Below are 23019 nucleotides of genomic sequence, written 5' to 3'. Positions count from 1 at the left end.
TATAAGATGTTGCATATACACGTATTCTCCATCAACTTTTGCCATAGCATACCTCACTATCCTTGATTTATGTGTCTTCAGCAAAATCTTTGAAGGTTAAAGTGTGCCGATGTAGCCTGTAGTTATAGGCATGTATCTTGGCGAAAAGAATAAGAGCAAGATATTTTTAAAGGCCAAATGCTGCCCAACTCAACCTGAAACGAGCATGAGGAAGTTACCTCAGTATCTAACATCAGACTCTAAGTGACTTGCTGTGAAGGAGCAACGATTTAAAATGAGATGTCCTCAGCACCGTAGTTATTTCACTGTTCTTACTGCCTCAGCTTATTTCAGTGACAGAATGCTACTTTCATTAATGCTTCTCTCTGTATTTCCGTGAGTAAAGTAGCGGTGTTCGCTCTAACATGGGTTGCAAGCACTTCACCGCTTAAAAGTTTTCCTTTGGCTTGATGGAGAGTGGTGGATCTGGACAATCATATTCTTAACAGGTGAACAGACCTGTGGTTTATTTACTGTACCCTGCAACAGCATAATATGCTCAGGAAGGGAGTTGCCTTTGTTGGATTAAAAGCAATCTGTGGATAAATACCAAGTATTTTGAACGTTATAAACAAAATTCCATGCAAAGTCTGTGTCTTTGCAATACCAGTGAACATTTCCTTCTCTGTAACTATTATATGTAAAAGTCTGGACACTGTATGATATTTTGTAGATTGTATTTTTGTTTGTTTTCGGGTAAAATAATATCTAATAATTATTTGCAATAATTGATGTGGATAAAACAGCGTGGAGAAAAGGGAAAAGTGCAAGGACTCTCTAGGCAGTTTGGTGTGTAATGCGCAGTAAACCCAATCATATAAAAAAACTGCTTCAAACAGCCTCAATTTCTTCTGTTCATAAGAAAAAGTAGCAGCAGCTGCTCATAAGTGTTTGGTTTAATGCAGAGAGAGAAAGCAAGCAATTCTGTTTATAATAACGCACCTTAGAGAAGTGATGATTTCTTATTTTCCCCAGGACTCACAGCTGAAAGCTCTGAAGGAGACCGTGCAGCTTTGCCTGTCTTCCGTTCTGCACAATCAGCCTCCCGCTATGAATCTAATCCCTTCAAAACCAGCTGAGAAGCTGACATCCCCGCTTACAAAGGGCTCAAAAGTTGCATTTCAAGTGACAAGCACCAAGGTATGGTTTCTCTCTCGGTTTTTTTTTGTTTTGTTTTTTTTTTCTAAAACATCTTTGAAAGTTTGTCCTGTAAGAGCATCAAACTGGAACTAAGGAGGATTTGAAATTCATTGAAAGATTAGGATGAATTTTGAGGATAATTCTAAGCCTGTTTCTGATGTCAATAAACTTTTTTTTTTTTTAAAGTTGGGAAGCAGCTACTATTTTTGCTGAGGAACAAAATTCTATCTATCACTTGCTAAATGGACCATGTCTGCATACCAAATCTACAAGGAAGATGGATTTGCATCTAAAATAAGGGAAGATGCTAATTCTTAGGATTATTTACCTGTGAGGCACTGATAGTGAGTTTGTGGTAATACAGCACTAAGCAGTAAGACACTTTTTGCTTATCGTGTTGTTTTAATGAAAAAGACTGATATAAAAACATAAAATCGTCTGTGACACCCAAATCGAATTTGCCAAAAGGGATCTGTGGAATTGATGATAGGCCATAGGGAATATTCCAATGATGCAAGACGGGAAAGGAAGTTTAGGAGAAAGCATGAGAAAAAGGTTTTGATGAAAAGTGTTTTGATTCAACAGATTCGAGCATTTTAATACAGTCAAGAGTTAAAGCAATTAACGACGGTCCTAATAATTTTCATCTCCAGGGTTGCATTTTGCTTATGTATTCAACCAATTCAATAGATCTAGAAGAAATCTGTGATTTCAATTAAAAGGGAAGTTTTACAGAAGAATGACTGAAGGACACTTTAATGTCCTCTTTAAATTCCAATTCTCTTTCCTGAAATATAAATAAGAATTGCTAACTCATAGCCAATTTGTAATTTTTATACGGCAGCTGTTGATATCCACTATTAGTACAGAGGCTGAAGCCAAGAATTAGTAATCTTTCCGTATGTAATTAAAATACGATTTCAGAAAGCAGAATGTAATTATGAAACTGGATCTCACATTTCTACGCTTACAATAATGATTTTGGTTCTTAATAACTGTTTTACAGGAAGAAACCTTCATTCCCCAAAATTACTACCTCTGGAAACAAAGCACTGTATTAATTAATAGCAGCACATGGGGACGTCGGTGCTCGTTTAGATTGAGATCACTGGTTCTATGTTCTGCGGGAGAGTGGACTCTTCTTTTGTAGGTCAGGCAGTCTGAGCTTCACTCAGGGATGTCAGGAGGACGTTTTTCCTAATTAATGTGGCTGTAGGATCGTCGACCTTGTTCTTATTGTCCTTCTTTTCAGGTTGGAAGGGTTTGTGCCTCTGTCGTGAAAGCGCAGGTGTGCTGAAGGATGAGGCCCAGCACGCCACACGGCCTGTGTTTAAGATCAGTGTAGGGTCAGAGCCTTTGAAGCATTTGAGGTCTTCTTGGTTTTAAAAGTATTACTATAGTGCAACGAAATAAATTGGAATGCAGCGTAAAGATTAGAATTAGATTTTTTTGTATTTGACTGAAACAAAGAATGCTCTTCCTTCTTTTTTCACGATGATATAGATTTTGTGTTTAATGTTCCTGTTTGTAAAACGTATCAGACTTTCCACACTTCAGCCTTTCGAGAACCAGCGTTTCGTCCTCGGTGTCCAAAAGTGCTTGATTAAGTTATACTGCCTCTTCGATGGATGTTGCTCACATTTCTCTGCACTTGGCACATGCCATGAAAATGTCTGAGAAAATAATGGTCTGCAGTCCTCTTCTTCCACACATTGACACCTCGTTATTATAAATCTGTGCATTATCTGTGATTATAAAACCACTGAAATCTGCTACTGTGAAATAGGTTGTCAAAGAATCGTAGTCAGTCCAGAATTATACCCTCTGTGCTTGAGCTGTATTATAGAAGGCGTTTTTCTTTGACATCCATTCCTACGGACCTTTTCCTTGGCTTTTTCTTCCTCTTACAAACCGACTAATTCTAACTACAGAGGTATAACTTGGTTGTTGTTTTGTTTTGTTTTTTTTTTATTTGGTTTGCATAAACATTTTGATACAGCAGGTTAGCATTTTTAGGTGAATATAAATGTGTGTGGTTACTTAAATATGTTTTTGTATGTAAAAATGGGAACTTCAGATGAGCAGCACTTATGCATCTTGTCACGTCTGATAAGCAGCAGTTTTCCCTTCAGGAAAGAAATGATGCTTTGTCTGGTAAATATCGTATTTCAAAGATATTCTCATCCAGCCTAAAAATTGCTTTCTACAAATGTCAAACTTATTTTAAATCCATTGAAGGGTACATCATATGATACCTGTATCTGTTAGGGACAATCATCCCTGGGACTGGGGGGCTTCCTGCTTTATAAGAAAAAGGTGCAAATACGTAGGTTGTGTATTTGTATTCATAACTGGTAACCATAACACCTGAGTGCTTGTTAGAGATGATATTTAACACAAGAACATGGTGTAGAAAGGATAATTAGGAAAGCAAATTGCCAAATTTCTTGGGAAGGTTCATTTTAAAAATTCATTTCCTGGTGAGGTATTTTGGTCTTCCTAGAGAATGTGACATAAAGAAGCATAAATCAGATTTAAAAAATCAGTGCAAATCAGTGCACAGAACTGATTCAGAAGTGCCTGAATCAGTGCAAAAAAGTTGTTGTTCCGGATAGGTCAGTAATCTGAAAGAGTGGGCAGTAATGGGAAATTAGTACATTAAATCGTAGAAAAAGTTCCCTTAAAGTGATCAAAAGCAGTACCAGTCTGAGGTGCATTTTGTGACGTGTCTTAAATGAGTTAATATTTACAGTGTGCACGAATGTAAAATACAGAATTTACCATTTGAATCGGCACTTCTGTTTCAGACCGAACCCATTTTCCCTGTCAAGTACCTGTCATTACACCGATACCGGTGCCGAAAGCATTAACCATTACAAATGGATTTAGGGCTTTGTGCGTGCAAGTTCAATGACACTAACAGCTAAACCCAAGCATAACGACGTGGCTGATCATTAATCCTGAACTATGAGGTCTTTAACTTGGCACTTATTTTTATTATGTAGTTTCTTTTGCGCTGTAGTGTCGCAGCAATAACCTTCTGTGTTCTGCCAGTGGAAAATGCTTCCAAACTAGTTGAGAGTTGGGGGATTTGGCCTTTGCTGTAGCAATTTCCTTGTCTCATGCCCGTTACAGAGGTGATGAGGAAAGAGAAAAATGAAGAGGAAGGAGGAGGACTGAAACTCCGCTTTCCTTTTTAATCTCCAGATGACCTGGGTACTTAAAGAGTATTGTTAATGGGCGGAAACTACAACATTGACTTGGCTGCCTGCTGTGGGGAATGTAGGTTGGTATAATCAATGAATCAGGGCACTGGTACTGACTTCCCATTGCGGCATTTTCTGCACTTACTGGATCTCAGCATAAGAATCAACTTTGAATTTATACAGAGCTAGTAGATGGAATGCGTTCTTACTCCATTTGCTTTAATTCCTCTTTCTGAAAAAGGTTAACATTATACCTTAAAAAAAATAATTAAAAATAATAATAGCTATCATTCAAATATCTTTGGCTGTGCCGTGTACTTATACCTGTGCTCCAAATGCAACCAAATGAGCTTTAGTAACACTGTGGAAAATTAATAGTAAACCAAAATCCAAAATCAGAAGTGAAAGAGAAGACAAGTCTATTTTCAGTAACGAGGTTGACTACACGAATGATGGGGAATACAGTGACACAGGTACCACAATAACGACTAGTTTGCTCTATAGTGTTTTTGCCTAATGCAGAAACATCAACAACATTGTCTCCTGTATTCCCCAAACGAATTCCTTTGTTATAAATGCCCTGTGGTTTCTGTGTATTTGGCGAACTGCACTATTTTAAGAGTGAAAAATAACAGCCCCTCCTATATTGTACATAGCGTAGGTGGAAAGACCACCCGTGAATGCCACTTCAGTGTCCCAGACTTGATGGAGGAAATAGAGGCTGAATGGGCACTCTCCTGCTGTAGAAATGTATAGTACAGACTGAGAGGGGAGCTGCCACTCCATTTTGAAAAGATGTAAAGATCTCACAAGAAAATGCATCGCTTTGTGGTAAAATCTGCTCCAAGGAGCTGTTGCTTCTGCCTCGTATGTTGTGAATATTGTGGACTCCAGCATACGTCGATCAATGTAAAAATTCAGAAAAGTTAAAGCACTATGGGCCGTCCTCCTTTTGTCTGGAATTAAGTACTTCATTCCTTTCCTATCAAAGTGAGCTTGAGGAACTTTATATCTTTATTAAGCCTAAAAATGTGTTCTTGTTGAGAGCTTGTGAGACTGTTCAGAGAAGGTACGAGTCTGGAAAGTTGGTCAAGGAACAAGGTAGACTCTGGAAAGCGTTTTGAAACAGCCATATGGGAAATCAAGAGGCTGAGTTTTCTGTGTTGGCACAGAAATAATATATTTAGGTTAAATTTAAGCTCACAGTTATTCTGAGTGCAGAGTTACTGAGCCTCTACCACAGACACAGAGCAAGACTGCTGAAAAAACAAGATGATGGTAGTGTCGAGAGTCTTAGCTTCTTCACTAATTTAATCAGGGGTTTTGAAGGTTTTTTTAATAACCTATTTATAAAGATCTATAATTTATCTAGGAAGCCAGAATATTTCTTCAGCTCTAGACTTTATCCATTTCATTCTACAAAAGTAAAAATTATTGATTGAAATATTTAAGTAAAATAATAATATCATAGTTAATTATTTGCACTAAATATTATTTATGCAATTATTATCATATTGCAGATAATACTGCAGGAGATAATTATATAATTGGCTAGAAATTTGAAATACCTTATGGTTACATGTGTGTATTCTTAAAAATGTACGTAGACGTTTTGAAGGAATGAAGAAATGTTTGACATGGATTGGCTGGACACAATCCATGTTTACAAAGATGGAAAAAAGTTTTGGTTTTTTTTTTTTTTAAATTGTCTTTTAAGACCGTTTTTGTAGGTCCTGGAAAATTAACAGAACAGCTTCGGATTCATGAAAAATTAACCAGCTGAGTGTAGCAATGTATCATCTCCACTCTCTCCCTTTCTAGGTCAAGAAAGAAGCCTAAATCAGAACAAATTCCTTAAGGAAATAATTTCTGTTTTCTAAAATCAGAGCTATTAGCGTTCATAGAACTTATCATAGTATTCCAATATAAATGAAGGTTCTGACCCTTTGAACAAAGCAATTGCAAATTCTTTGCTCAAGAACCTATGAAACAACACATATAATTACGGACTTATTTTTGTCCTTTTAGGAAAGATTAAGATGCTGAAAGCTTTTCAAATGTTTCTGAGTATTTTTACTCAGGGAGACCTCTGTGTAACATGCTGAAAAACATAACTTGTAAGTTATTCCTCTTTAGGCATTATATTTCAAACTGACATTATGGCTTTATGTCAGGAAGCGCCCCAAATCTTGTGTGTAATAACCCCATCCCAGAGGCAGAAAGATGGGCAAATGGTCTTCTGAAAAATAAAAGATGCGAGTCTGAATTTAAAAAGTTATTAGTGAAATGAATCGGATATCTGAAGCTCACAATATGTATCCCCTTTTGGTAACATAGTCTCTCCTTTGTGGATTTGGAAAACCTAAGCTTTAAAATGTAAAATATTTGTGACTGCTCTTTTGTTCTTTTCCAATTTTCCGTTGATTTTTGCTGCGTACTTCCTTGCTGTTGCCTGAGTCATTCTCTGCATCTCTCTGGTGTTTCAGACCATGAGGGCAGAGAAAGGCTCTCTAGTACTCAGGCTTTTTCCTCTGTTTCCCTGCTTTCTTTCTATTCTCTGTTCTTTGTTGCAAAATACTCCTCATCATTTCTCCTAAATTACTACTTTTCAGCATCATTATCTAATTCCCTTCTGACGTATTCCCTCCTGACATCTATCCCTTCCTTAAATTTAAGAATAATAAATCTCGTTAGGCTATTTCATTTCCTATACAATGAGCATTCAGACCTGAGAGAACAGTGGGTCCAGTGTTGTCTGGGGCCGCTTTGTTAAACGGTCTGCTGTAAATGGTCTGTTTCAAAGAGATCATAAAATATAAGGTCAGACTGGAAAAAATTAGCAAAACTTTTCACTTAATCAAACTTCAGGATATTACAAACCAATACAGATGTAGCACTGCGCACTTGGATTTATTTGGAAATTAATTGTGTGCTCACAATTGAGGGAAAAATAGGTAGTGTATATATATCCTCATGACTTTGTCAGGGGAAACAGAGGTTGAGCCTGAGGGCACAAACTATAATATCCATGGTCAGCTATAAGTAAACAACAAGAGGACTGAGAGCAGTGAACAGATTTTTTTTTTTTCTCCATTAAAGCCTTAGGAAGTCAGCCTCCGAGGTACCTCAGTGCTTCTCTACTTTTGTTGCCTCAAACTTTGGTTCTGCCAGAGGTAATGAGATATCGCTGACACCTGCGCCTTCAGGCACCTGTAGATCACTGCGTTCAGCACGGGGAGGGGAAAACCATAATTAAGAAAAAAAAGAAAAAGGCAATTACTAAATGCAGAGTCAGCCACATTTTGTAATGGGCAGTAATGGCATACAATCATCTCACCCTTTGCTGATGCATAAACATTATGAGAATAAAATAGCATTGAAAAATGACGCTCTCCATTGTTTGAATTTAATTTCAAAGAAAGTAACGAATACGTGTCTCTCCTAAAGTACTCACCATAAAAATCTCAGGTACTATCAGTATCCATAAGACTAATGTAGTGAGAAATTTGTTTTTAAAAAGATAAAAGGTAATGTAATTGCAAAAGCATGACCTGTTTCTTCATGTAAGTCTCTCCTGTTCTGCTTTTTATAGCTCTCCCTGGTCTTATAGACTTTCATTCTCATTATGATCAACTAGATGCCAACCATAGTCTTGTATTGTTTTTAATGATCATTCGTAAGAGTTTGTCAACTCTTTCTCATATCTTTTATTTCCAGAATTTGCTTCGAATTGAGTATATTTTCGCTGTCGCCTCAGAAGGCTTCCACGTGACCTTTTCTACAGCCCTTTTTCTTCAGTGGCTAATTTTTAATAAAATTTTATTACATGCTGGAAACCGTTTAACACCAGAGATCATTAAATTGAAAACTGAAGCTCTTTGCTCTTATTACTTCCTTTAAAGAAGTCTTCATTATTAACACATTATCTTGATAGTAAATTAGTTTTAGAGGTTTTATTTCTGACAGAGTACAATCAAGGGAAATTGGAAAGACAGCACCTGGCATCTCTTATTTAGTCTGTAACCCCAAAACAATATCATTCTCCTTCAAGTTTCAACGACACGATCTTTATAATTATCTTCATTTCATTAACTATTTGACCTCACTCCTCTTTGTTACAGAGCATAAGTAGCTGGACCGGCCCATTACCCCAGGGTTCAGCTCTGAAATTAGCAATGAGCTAATGGGCTGAAGAGGTAACTGGTAATCATTTGTTACTGCGCTTTTTGTGGCTCTTAACTGCAGGTCAGTTTGCCTGTGTGTGAAAAATACTCCAAAGTCTCACTCCAAATAACCTCTTTTTTAATTAATGCCTTTACTTATCAGATGTTTCTGTAAAGTCTCCCACGATGTAGCACATAATAAGTCTGAGGAATACTGTGGGTTACGGCTTGACAGTGCTTGAAAGGGACATGAGTATGTCAAATTGAAATGTCTTGAGAATGTTTTAAATGAACATCCAAAAGCCAAATTGTTAGGTATGGCTAATGGGCTCGCGTGGACCTGGGGATCAGCACAGACAGCTTATATCTGTCTTCCAAAATTCTGTCTCAGCCTAAAACCAGGCCCCTGTGCTGGAGCAGCCTCAGGCGTCCTGCGACATTCAGCAGCTTTCTGGACAAGTTTCCTTGTCTTTTTTTTCTGTCAAAAGGGAAAAAGAAAAGAACCCCTTAATTACTTTTCCAATGTTGTTGTTTTAGAGGTATCTTTCCTCACCTACTCATATCTTATATCAGGTGATGGTTTCTTTAACGCTTCTCTTTTTTCCCCTGCTCTGCCCCCCGGTGACAGCAGAGATGACTGGAGAAATACACAGTATTTCTGATTTCAGTTAAAGTTGCTTTTAGCAGAAGAACAGTAACATATTGGTTTATCTTGTGACTTTCCTAGGTGACGTGTTTGTTACATGTTTCATTAAAAAAGTATACGTATATGAGCAATGAAAACAAAACTGAATGTATGTGCCTTTGCAGTTGCACGTTAGTAAACCTATTTCAAGATTTGTTAGTATTTGTTAGTATTAGCACTTTCTTTCTACCGCTGTCGCGTGTTTCAGAAGTCACGAAATGCGCAGAGGATCTAATTAATCATTTTAAGTGGCGTGCAAACTTGAATGCAATTGTGAAAGCATACTCCGAAAGGAATTTTGCTACTCAAGGATATTGTAAGGATTTATTTAAAAATTATTAATGCAGTATTCTGTATACAATATGTATTATTAATCTGCTGTTATAAAGTTTCACTTGATATGTGTATATGGAGCCAAGTGGGAAACATCAGCGATAGTTAAGTGATCTTTTTCTTTGATTTGAGCAAAGGCGTGATTTGGAAAATATTCAGAAAGAAAATATTGATTGACGCTGGGCTTTTTGGCCATTAATGGGAATTTTCTAGCAATTTGCTTAAAAACATTGCATTGAATCATACAGCAGAAGAAATGCAGAACATAATAAACCCACGGCATTCAAATTCAATTTAGTCTTGAGCGATTTAAGAAATCTCCTACCGGCCTACACCTGAAGTCTCACCATCTTCCAGAATTGTTAAGCTCCCCCTTATTCTGCATTTATTATTTTATAAATCTGAAATGTCATTTATTTTATAGTCAATAAGAAAGTAAAATAGTCTGAAGGAATGCACTCTCATATAATGGAAAAGCAGACATTGAATTGAAACAAAAAAACTTTTAGTATCAAGCCTATAATTGTTTAAATCCTTAAAAGTTAAATGGATGGCGCTTAAATTGACTGTTTGAAGTGGCAAAAATTGAGTCCTATAATAAATGACTATTGAATCTTTTTTTATTACTAAATATTTTGAGGTAGTTTATGGATTATTTATGGAATCATATTTTCTCGTATCTTTTGGAAAATAATAATTCTCATCTCTGTTGATGGAACTGTGGTCATGAAGGTAATCGTATTGTCAGGTATTTTTTTATAACAGCCGTCTTTATTAGAAGGGACTTAAAGAAACGGACAATTGGAAGCAAACAGAGTTTATTTTGGAAAAGCTTCCTCTGCCCAGATTCCTGTCTGTTCTTAAATCAATAAGAGAGCAACTTTTAAGGCACGATTGGGGAAAAAAAATGGTAGTCTCAAAAGGAAAAGCATTTTTCCAAGTGACCTCATTTTTGACACTCGGCTCGTGGTTCAGAAGGGTTCCAGCTTCACCAGGTCGGTCCTCTTGGGGTCTCTAACTCTTCCTGGGCTGGGCACGTTTGGCTTTGTTTTTATCTGAAAATGCAGATGTTTATGTCTGTGATTGTAAGTTCGGTAGATGCTTTTGTTCATCCAGGAAGGCTGTAATTGCCTATAAAGCGTATTCTGACGCTGTGTGTATTATTGCAGCTCTGAAGTGTAAGAAATGTTATACAATGTTCATTACCCCACAGCTAATTGCTTTTTTCTTTGTGACGGCTGTAGCAAATTGAGACGGTTATTGAAGGAATGTGTTTATTCGGATGTTTCAGTTTTTAAGTATTATAACATCAAAAAAACCCCACCTTAAGATGCTTAAGTATCTTAATAGCTTTATAAAAGAAAGTTTTGATATTTTCTCCTCTGCATTGAAGGGATAGCCTGTTTTTAAACATTAGAAACAATGGGAAAATGAAAAGAAGTAGAAGGTATATTTATACACGTTGTATTAATATATGAAGTAAAAGGTTTATTTATACATGTAGTTCTACCCTTGAGTTTATACTCAGCTCTCTAGCCATAGAATCCTAGAACCATAGAATCGCCTAGAGTCGGAATTTGCTTTCTTGTCCAAATGTATTAACACTTAGTTTCAACTAAAATAAAAAAGAAAAAATCTAATAGGTATTGAAATATAAAGTACGGTTGAATAATATAAAAAAACAAGACGACAAATTAATCCTGGACAGATTTTTGTGGGTACTGTTTTAGGAATATGTGTCCTGAATGTTCATGCATTTTGTGCAAAGTGCATTTTGTGCTTTTATAGATGGGATTTAAATTTCTAGACTTTTCCTTCCATGACCCTAAAATACCAGAAATTCCAGGATTAGAGCACCCCTTTGAAAAGATGTATATATAGAATCATATAATCATAGAATCACCTAGATTGGAAGGGACCTTTCAGATCATTTAGTCCAACAGTCAACCCAACACCAACAAAACCCACCACTAAACCATATCTCTAAGCACTATGTCTGCCCGTCTTTTAAATACCTCCAGGGATGGTGCCTCAACCACTTCCCTGGGCAGCCTGTTCCAATGCTTGATAACGCTTTCAGTGTAAAAATTTTTCCTAATATCCAGCCTAAACCTCCCCTGGTGCAACTTGAGGCCGTTTCCTCTTGTCCTATCGCCTGTTACTTGGGAGAAGAGACCGACCCCCACCTCTATACAACCTCCTTTCATCCTTGAACTTTGCATACTACAAAATATTAGGTATTCTAACATACCCAATCTATAAGAAAACTGACGCTAAAATTGAGCAACTATTGAGGGAAAGTGAAATTATGGGTTTAGATACAATGCGATGTAGGTAATTGACACATATAAATATATTAACAAGATTTTTCTCTAACAATACCTACTATATGTATGATGATGCAACAAAACCTTCTCCTATTTTTCAAACCTAATTATTTCTGTTTCCTTGTGTTGTTGTTTTAGCTACAGATACATTTACAATAGACATCTAGAGCTACTGCTAAACAAACAGTTACTAGAAGAAATTTGAAGTCATATGATCCATATCGAATGAACTAATTGCATTCTGGCATTGGACATAAGTGTTCACGAGTAACTAGACCACTCAAAAACTAGACTTCTGCTGTTTAGCCCCTGTCTCTAATGCTATGTTGGAGTAATATTTTGGCATCAGTGAAATTCGGTTTACACTATGGATTTATTACATTGTGATACACAGTAAGGACAGAAGAAACCTTTGTGGCAGCTAGTGTCACCTGGCGTAATATTTGCCCCAAAGATTTTCTACAAAAACTTTGATGTATACCTTCAAAAATTTATTCTACTAATTTACCACTTGCATAAAAACTCTTTACTAATGCTTTCATCCATGTCCTCAGTACCAGAAATTCAGCAAAAAGGACTTATAAGCACAAAACTCAGACCTTCTTTCCTATTTTGCATGTTGTGACCCAGATTCTGCCTGTTCCTACGTGGACATTCATTAGAAGGAAATAATCTGGGTAACTCTCCCTCTCCTCCTGCAGTCCATAGTTCAGCCAGGCAGAATTACAACCACCCTTTATTCTCTGTTACCCTTAAGCGTATTTTGGATTTTAGATATTAGATAAAAGAGCTGAACAGACAAAATCCGGACCAGGACAGTAAATTTCATTACACAGTAATTTAGCATCTGACATATTGTATCATCATTGCTGAGTGCCCCTAGAAGCATCTACTGCTCTGAGGAAAAAGCCACCTGAGGCTCTAGGACTTTGCTGTCCAGCCCATTATTATTTATTATCGAAACTGAGCTAATGTGAGTTAAGCCCTTTCCAAATACATGGAATGATGCATTTTGTACTTTTAAGAGCCTGCATGAAAATGTCTTTCCCTGTCAAGCCAATATATCAGAGCTGACTCCAGTGCAGCCCTGGCAAATTACATACTGGCATGTAATCCAGGCAACAGCCCAAAATGATGAAGAAAAAGGACACAGATAAGCACATGACATACTACTAAGTCAAAAGTTACTAGGAAAAAATGTGATTGAAGAATTGATGTGGAAACAAATTCATGCATTAGTAAACAGTACATACAACAGCTACCTTGCACATCCTGCCTGTTCTCTGCTATGACGATTGCCACTATCCCGATGAAATTTGGGTTTAGACTACCTTTCATTATTCTGAATTATTGGCTATAGGAACCATTAGGTTTGATCATAGGATCAAGAATTATGGAAAACTTAGGAAGGTAGAGATGTCAAAACTGAAGCTCTTCTAATTATGGTCCTATTTATTTTAATTTTCTTTTTTAATTTCAGATCTTATAATGACAAATATTTCACCAATCACTTTATGCAAAGGGTCCGAGGAGTACTAGGTGTATTTTGTAGAGCAGCTTTAAAACCACCTTTTTTTTACGGGAATACAAATGTACATCCCATGTATTTGTAATTTGTCAGAAAACACAATTTACCCTCCAGAACAGAAGTGCTGTAAGCTACAGACACGGGCATTCGTCATGGCTGAATTTATGTACAAGTACTTCTGTGCTCTTTATTTAGGCGTCATAATACTAACATGACCATGGAACAGTCAGTTTGGAAGTATGTGATGGCATTCTGGCAGGAATGCATTTTCTGTAGTTTTAGTACCCTTCAAATATTGAGGAGACGGGGACCAAAATCTGTAATTCTTAGTACACTGGCATAACTGTAGAGAGTAGTAAGGGCTTTACAATTTTTCTATTAATACATTCCTGTTCCTATTGCAGTAATGAAGTACAAAGAATAACCCCAGCTGTCTTTAATTTAGCTGTCCTGAGCATCCAGAGCAGTCCAGCTTCAGCCGGCAGAAAAGACAGCAGAGACAGCTGAAGAAGCGAGGAGAACCAGCAGCCTCTCGCTGGTTCAAAGCAAGCTCCGTCTGGCTTTGTTTTCTGATTCTTCCTGCTTTGTAGGCAGATTTGGCAGCCTTTGCTGGCTTTTTTTTAAGGATTATTTTCGATTTTTTTCCAGTAGTTAGGTACTTGATTAGAAAAGCTCTCAACAGGAATGGAGATGAATGTTTCTGGTACCAGCAGACCTGTGAGGGACATACGGCCGCGTGTGCCAGGAGCAGACGGTAAACTACACTTGTAAGTACCACAAAGGGATGAATTCCTTTTAGAGAGGAAAGCTTCCTAATATTTTAATTAAACAGCGCAATAAAAAAGTTGGTGCATTTCTAAAACGCACGTTCTTTGATAAAAGCCCACGTGTACCGAGCAGACCTGGGAGTTACAATGCAAAACCCAACAATCCGTTTCTTCTGTTTCCCCCACTGTATTTGCCGTTGCTTCTCCTGCCCCTGGTATTGCCAACGTTGTTGTTAGTGCTTCTATTTTAAAAAATTCAACTAAAAATACAGCTCCAAAACACATCTACAACCTCTAACCCATCCCCATCTCTAAACCTCTGTGGAGTACTTAAAGATTTTTGCTAATACCTTTAGTTGCTTTACTCCATTTTACTGTGTTACTTTAAGTGCATGAAGTATGGGCTTGTTTAATTATTTGAACTTTTTGTTTATAATCTCCCCTGTATTATAGTTCCTGATATGAAGTCCGTCAGAATTTATCATTTTTCTTTCCTGTTTAATCTTGAAAATACATAACTGCTGCTTCAGTTTCTTTTCACAAATTCTTCTACCGTGAAGGAACGTCTGTAATTGAAATTTCGGCCGCTAGGTTTACCTGAAATTACACTGGCTTTGAGCAGGATGCTTATTCTATATTTTTGATCTGCGAGGTCATATTGTTGGTCCAAAGTAAAGATTTTTTTTTTTATTCATCAAGTTACCCAGATCTGTCACCGATCAAGTGCAGTTAGAATGAAAATACCAATGGTTATACGCGTGTTTATACAGAGATAATTATATTATTATGTGCGTTTATCTATAGTGATTTTTGTATTATTTTCTGATCAAATATTCAGCCTTTCAATAACCACTGAAAGTTCACCGTCTGTTCCTCTGTGCTTGTACACAATGGGTTCTTCTGTACCCATACAGTAAGGAACATCAGTGATTCACACACCCTGAAGAAAATCTGTCCCACTGCCGATGACAAACTTGTCCTGAGTTTTTGGTCATAGCTTATCTGGGAGAAAAGGTTAATAACAGGAAAATTTATTCAGTCATTGTTACTAAGAGTCATATTGTGAAACTGTTTTAATCGATAAATGTAAGAGATGCCTCATCTCTAGGTCAGAATTCCATTAGCTGCTCATGGCACCTGCCACAGAAGAGCGACAAAATATTTGCAAATGGGATTGTGATCGTTCATACAGGTAATTGCTCAAATTATTCAGTTACCTGAAGAAAATCTACATTTGTATTTAGCAGACAGTCTAGCCACAACAAAAGAAGTGATAAACAGATGCATGGATCGTATTTCATCTGACTCATCTCCAAATCTAAACTTTGCCTTAATCTTGTTGGTTTACTGTGAAAAGCCTTTGCTGAATGATGAAGGGATGAGTGGTTCAGGGAATTAAAGAAAAAAAAATTAAAAAAAATGCTCATGTATAAATGTGGAAAGAAGTAACATAATCTTGATAATTTAACACAGGGAGAGAAGTCTTTCAGCTTTAAGGTTTCCTTTGAATTCAGATGGCTAAGAGTTGTACATAATTCAGAAGAAAGCCGATATAAAAGCTTGGGTTTATTATTTGTAAACTATTTTGCGTATGAAAGGATCGATGTGGGGCTATGGAAGACCTCATCGCTGAAGAAATGTGAATAGGATAAGAAGAAAATCCTTCGTGACTGTAAGACAGCACGCTTGTACTTGCTGACGACTTGGCCTAAATTGTCACTGATCCAGCGTGGGTGTATTATCTGCAGGGAGAAAAGAGCTGTTCTCTCGTGCTTTGTGCTGAGATTTGTGTCCTTGCTCCTGCCATTCAGCCCTTCTAAGGGAGGGCAAATAACCACAGTAACGGGCGTAGGAAAATAAAAATTGAGGGTAGTCCTTTTGTTACGTTTAGCAGTTTTATGCTGTCAAATATTGACAGACTATTCATGGAGAAGCACTGAAGTAGACACGTGTATTGCATGCATTTTCAAGACTTTTTCCTTTAAAGAACCATAGAATCGCCCAGGTTGGAAGGGACCTTTCAGATCATCGAGTCCAACCATTAGCATACCTCTGACAAAACCCATCACTAAACCATATCTCTAAGCACTGTGTCTGCCCGTCTTTTAAATACCTCCAGGGATGGTGCCTCAACCACTTCCCTGGGCAGCCTGTTCCAATGCTTAGTAACCCTTTCAGTGTAAAAATTTTTCCTGATATCCAGCCTAAACCTCCCCTGGCACAACTTGAGGCCGTTTCCTCTTGTTCTATCGCCTGTTACTTGGGAGAAGAGACCGACCCCCGCCTCGCTACACCCTCCCTTCCCCAGTGCCCCTCTGTACTTTGTGCCTTAGTGTGTATGGCACCAGTACGAAGAGCTAAGGAAACCTTTTGGATTAAATCTAGTTTCACAACACAGGATTCTAATGTTTTGCGCCATGTCCATATACATCTGTAAATGCTCTCCCTGCTAAAAGAAGTGTAACCAAAATCTGCCATACCTATTCTTAAACTTTGGGAACGCTTCACTCGCGAGTTTTCCCACGGAGGAACAGTATATATGACTATTATATGGATTTAGAAGTCCAAGTTTTGACCTTCTCCTCATTATTTGCCTAGCAAACCTGTTAAAAATTGATTACAGCCCTTAAGGGGTTTTGTTTTTTTCCTGTTGAGAACACAATTTGCAATGTTCCTTTTCCGTGTACTCCACGGCCCTTTGAACATAAGGGATGCCTCAAATGACTTATACTACAAACAGAAGCAGTCTCACAGCATTTAGAAGAATCTTATACACAATCAAAACTACAGGTGTGTTTTATGCACATAGAAGTTTTACCTTTCTAACTTTTTTTTTTCCTTCATTTTAAAAATTCAGCGAGGTTTCCAGTTGGTTTAGAATAGCGACAACGGACTGGGTCTTACATTGAGTTTTTAAATAATTTTCTGATTTTAGCCTTATTCTGAAGATGCGTGGGAACTTGAATGTAGTCCTGTCTTCATAGCATGTCTTCGAGAAACACAGTCCGGCTTCTCTGCTGATTTCTATCAAATCTATGCTGATTCGTATCAATATTCCTCTGTTAAGGTGACTGGTTATTTCTTCATTAATATTAAGGATCCAAGTCAGAATAACACATGATTCTTTCAACTTTCAAGTGATTGTGCACGTTCAGGTCTCACTGGGAACAGAGGGGAAAAACTTTTACAATTCTGACAGTGATCTGCTGAAAGTGTGGGTACAGAAGAAGCAACTTTTGATTTGTCTGTACTTAAGATGACTTTATAGCTGCTGTGGTTTGCCTTTGAAGGTTTGAAAGGAGATATGTAGTATCTTCAGTACGTCACACTCATCAGTTTTTGCAGAATTTGGTCAACTGTTTTCTATTTTTTATTCATTTAAAATTTCTATACCATTGAGTGAATACCAAAGGTAGGCAGGGTGATACAGTGACTTTAGAGTACCATACAAATTAATTATTTACATGTGGGCATCCTCTGCTATCCAATAAATTACAGATGCCAGAGTACTTCCAGAACTTGGGCTAGAACTTGAGCTCAGTCGTGCAAATGTTAACTGTGAGGCAACCAGCTGCCTTCCTCTCCATTTCCAGTTGCGAATGTAATATCATAGTTTGGACCATCGTGAAGTTGAGCACAGCTGTAGTTCCAAATTAGGAGCCATTTGAAAAAAAAAAAAATATATATATGATTTGGTGATTCCATGGTTCATCTTGATTCATGTTTCTGTCACAATGTGACAGAGCACTGTCCTAGAGACCTGCGAAGACAGAAAAGTCTAATGTCTAACTCCCACTGCAAATCGAGTGGGAGAAAAATGTGAAAATACAACATACGCTGAGGCTAACCTCAGTGGAGTTGCATGGAATTGTTTCGATATGAACTTAGAGCCAAAAATAGCAGAAGCACATCAGCTAGCTTTTCTTTGAAGTAATCTACAAAATAAAGTAATCTACAAAATAAAGTTACTGACTTGCACAGAAATTCTGTTGAAAGGCAGTAAAAGGGTTATTTAAGTGCTAAAAGCAATTAAACTTGGTCAAGGTGACCCTCCATCATCAAACAATAACTTTGTGCATAGATATTTCCAGTATATTCAGTGTACTACATCACACGTGCTGACCTGAGCTCTCCAATCCCAGCAAGCGCGCCTAAATCTCTGTTAGGAAGACTGAAAAAACCAACAGCCCGTCTCCAGATACATCATTTAGAGATTAAAACGTAGGTATTGTTTATTGAAGAAGTTCCGATTGTTTGGGTTTTGTTCTTTTTTGCTTCTCAAAGTGCACAGTAATGGATCCCTAGGCGCTCTAGAGAAATGTGGAGTACCGACGTGGTAGGTGTCTTAGCACAGGATACAAACGAAAGCCCAGAGCCACCCTGCCAGGCGGCACAGCACTTGTACAACCTGTCCTCTGCAGCTGGATATTTTTAATTTTTTAACTTTTTAACATAGCATCTTTCTAAAGCTTTGGTATTCCTACGCAGAATGTAAACGGCGGTTTACTTGACGTCCTGATTTATATCTGTTTTCAGCTTTACATTTCAAATGCACGGGCAGTCTCAGGAAGTCTCAAATGTATTCACTCGCTTCACATGCGTAGGGCCTAAAAGAATATTTGCCTTTGTTTGGAGATGGAATTATTTCTGTATTTTACCACAATGTTCTTAAATTTAATTGACTGTTGTTTCACTTATTGTCCCTGTGTGGGGTGAGCCATGTAAAATGGAGCATGGCCAACTGGATGAAAAGAAGTTCTGTTCCTATTATTTCCACTAATTAAGTGATCCTGCAGTTTACCGGGCTGTACTTCTGTTTTCTCATCTATGAAATAAGGGGCACCGCCTACTGAAAAACATGGTAGGAGAGCTATTTTGAGCATGCTGCTTGTTACCAGGTCCATGCTTTTTCATTGTTCCAAATAAATTTCGATTTCTGACGTGACAAGCAAGAATTAAAAATAGAGGGATGAGATGGAGACAACCTTGCATGAATAACCCTTTCTGCTGTAGTTAGTGGCAGGCAGACACGTTATAAAATTGTACTGTATTTGTTCTTTTTTACTTATTTATCTCTAATGCTTCTGTCTTTTTTTTTTATACCACACTGGTTGCTTTTTCCCTTACATGCTTTCTGATACCTTGTCCTTAATTTCTGTGTTTAAGGAGGGTGGTTTGGGTTTTGGGGGTGGTTTTTGGTTGTTTTTTTTTTTTTGTTTTTTTTTTTTCAAAAATGAGCAGCCCTATCTAGGTGATGAATTTTCAGCTACCCTGAGGCTCCGATTTGCATAGGGCAGTCAGATAGTGCTCTGTATCTCTCTGTCTTTGTCTTCAGCCACTCCGACTGCTAAATTGCTTACGAATCTGGGCTGGTCTCTGCAGGTGAGAGCAGAAGTAGGTAGAAAGTATAATACCCAGAAAGAGAGGGAGCACTGTGACGGTGCTGAGTGGAGCTGTCGGGGATTCTGCAGTCTCAATTCATATACTCGGGACTGTCCTCTTCTAGCTGCTCTGGGGAAAGTGATTTTAAAATCTGTTGTTTGTACTTAGACAGATCTCCTGGAAATGATGTTCATGTACTACGTTGCCAGAGAGTCGTAGTAGACCCTGAAAGTCCTACTGAAGATCAGTTTCTCTTTCTTGGATTTCAAAATCATGCTCAGAAATAAGATTTGAAGGACACTTTTGTTAGCGTAAGGCAGGAAAACATAGTAGAGCTAATCCTGCCTTTTAAAAAATTATTAGAAAAATATTGATATCTAAGTGCTTTATATCAGGTCTGTAGCATAGATATTCCACAGAACGGATCCTGTGAACAATTATGGGATATGAAAAGTAGATACAGCTTTTACTATGTACAAACCCAGTAATTTCTCAAGTCAGCCCCAATTCTTTTCTTTGACTTACAGAAACAACAGATTAAAACTTTATAATTGAAATACAAATGATTAGTGATACGGATGCCAGAAGTCTATTACTAAGTCCTTTAACAGGACGATAATTCAAGAAATTCTTGATACGTTACGTGGCAAATCCAATCATATTTCTAGGCCAACTCCATAGAGCCTTCAGTAACAAATGTAATTCTTTCCTTGGCCATTTTAGAGGTTATTCTACTTTTCCTTTTATCTGGGTAATATTGGTTTAGGTGTATTGGGTGCAATAAAGTGCCTTGAAAGCAGTTTAGCAATGATATTTTTATGCTCTTAAATACATTCAATGACATATACATGCCTATGTGATATAAATAAAGGGTTTAGGATCCATATTTATGCAAAGGCTGTCTGTGGACCTTGACAACACGCTATCAGATGAATTATGAACCTGTCTGCAGCATAACCCAGCGACCTAACTCGAGTGCCATGAGATCTGAACTCGGGGCTGAAATCCTGTAGTACCACACAAACGTTCTCTTTAAAATGTGTGACAGAATAGGAAATTAATCTGAGGGAAATCTCAGACCGGAAAGGTCATAGGAAAAGGCTGCCTTTGGGGATTAAAAAAAAAAAAAAGAGAGGCAAGGAATGTCTTATAGGAATTCCACCCTTTTTGGAAAGGCACTGAGCCTGCTCAGCTTCCACCGAAATTGTTGTGGTGGTGCCGGCGAGTTTGCAGGACCAAACCCCTGATGTCTTAGGCTTTCCCACAGCATTCAGCTGTCCTCAAAACACCTCATATGTATGCAGCTCACACCTCGCCTCATCATTAGAGGCAGCACCCGTCTTCAGAAAATGTTTGTATCATTAGCCGGGTTGACTTCAAAGCAAGCAAATTGTCTAGCAATAGAGCATTTCTCTCACCTATAAAAGCCAGGATTGACAAAAGCTACGCCTGCCGATGGGGTAGAAGAGATCTAATAGGACTTGTTAAATTTCCTAACTGGATTATATGAATCTAATTTAGTTTTTGTGCTTTAAGACACAGACTTTGAACTATTGGTATGCACTCATAAAATAGGAGATGTTTTTCAAAAGATACTTTTCTCCCCTTTACGTGCCAGCCAAACGATTAAAGTGAGACAGAAGCTGTAGACAGCTGTGGGAACACCTACCCGGTTACAGACAAAATCCCAACAGATAATCCTACAAAGCAAATATTTTACCATTTCCACCGGTTTCTGTTGTGGAATCAGTGTCACTCGCTGATGATAACGCTGAAATCTTGCATTGCTTTATACTGACAGGATGTAATTTTCCTTTCCGTGGGCTCATTTTAGAGGTTCTTACATATATACAAATTTTAGCGTGATATTTGTGTTAGCACACTTTGTTTATGTTTACTATGTGAATAACAAGTTTGGATATTTTTAGCAAAGATCGACCTGTTTGCTTTTGGCCGAATGTAAGCCAGTTGTCCTTTAAATTCACTTTGCAATTATGTCCTCGATTAAAATAGAGTGGGTGAACAATAGGCTAACTCACCAGAGGTAATAAATGAGAAATTATGAAGACTCATGATGCTAAATGTGTTGCATTTTTCATTGAATTAGGATAAAATTACTGGGCACAGGTGCTTTTGTAATTGGGACTCATTTGGAAAATGTTCCTGTTCAGTGACCCTCCAAGTTGAATAGCTGGGGTTTGTGGCGTTGTTATGATGCAGTGCCATTTCGAGTACTGTCGGGATGCCATCTGTCCTCACATTTCAATAGTTTTTTCTTACGTTACAGAAGATTTCCTGATGCATTTAGCTGCAGTTCTCAGTTCTGTTATCTGCTGAAAACTACAAATGTGTATTTTGCAAAGAATCTGCACAAGTTCGCATCACCCAAAAGCGTATGGTAGTAGTAGAATGGCCCTGTACGCAGAACATGCTTGAATATCCTCCATAGTCAATGCTTAATAAATTTCAGACTTATCTGGGTTAGCTCTGTTGTCACTGGAATCAAGCTGCACTTTAAATGATTTTTCTTTGTCTAGTTTAGTTTTAATTCTGCAAGAGGCACAGTGCAAAAAGGTGCACGCTAGAAAAATCTAGCTTGATCTTATAGAGCAAATTTAGCTTGTCAGAATGTACCCAAACTGAGATTTTGCTGGGTTATTATCAGATCTTATATAGATCTAATGGGAGTGATTAAAGATTTCCCTGGCTGTACGAGCCTTAAGGAATTGCTGTATGATTAGCTCTAGGCTTCAGGCTCTTCTTTGGCCAGTTGTGATTTTCTCCACCCTATTAATGTGAAAGAGAAGGAAATAAGCTGTTTAGGACCAGCAATGTTTTGGGGGGAGGTGGTATATGGAGGTATTCACAGCTTTAGAGAGAGTTACAGATGTAAAGTGCAAGACACCATTTTATTGAAGGTTAAAATACTTTTATTGTATTAACTTTCTTTCTTTTTTTTTTTTTCCATACCAAAGATTCTAATAATAGAAGATTGAAGCATAAAACAAGAGAACATAGAATTGCTACAGGGAATGAGTAGCGACCAAAGAAGTTGTGGGTAATCAAATAGCTATTAATGCTCCGCGCTCAGATTATTTCACATTTATACGCATTCAGAAAGTATCGGTGTCAATCCTATTGTTCCACCCTTCGCAAAGAGGGGAGCAGAATTGTCATTCTTTCCTCTGCTTTATTTCTGCTTAGCGCACTTGATAGCCTGAGCATTATAAACATTTACTTTGGAAAATACTGCATAGGCTATCCAAGACACGTACAACTTTAGAATGGAACAAGTGCTTCACAGTGAATAGTTTATTTGATTAATTTTTCTGTTTTGGTATTTTTTTTCCTGTAAGCCATCATGAACCATCTGCAAGTAGTTTTTTCTTGCTGCTATTATTATCATTAGGAAATATTCTAACGCATAAGGGCCATTCAACTCCTGTTAA

At 37.6% G+C, this 23019-nt stretch overlaps 1 protein-coding gene across 3 annotated transcripts in view; it reads left to right on the top strand.

The window, feature by feature from the left end:
* The window catches only part of LUZP2 (leucine zipper protein 2), a 215788-nt gene that overhangs the window by 169265 nt on the left and 23504 nt on the right, over positions 1-23019 (top strand). For all 3 annotated transcript variants that reach the window (XM_074586277.1, XM_074586279.1, XM_074586278.1), the window contains one exon: positions 1015-1179. In XM_074586277.1, coding sequence (XP_074442378.1) covers positions 1015-1179 — 165 coding nt within the window. The remainder of the gene's footprint in view (positions 1-1014; positions 1180-23019) is intronic.

This window comes from Larus michahellis, chromosome 4, assembly GCF_964199755.1.
Source record: "Larus michahellis chromosome 4, bLarMic1.1, whole genome shotgun sequence".
NCBI lineage: Eukaryota > Metazoa > Chordata > Aves > Charadriiformes > Laridae > Larus > Larus michahellis.
Note: the sequence above shows the minus strand (reverse complement) of the source record. Positions and strands in the feature narration are given on the sequence as shown.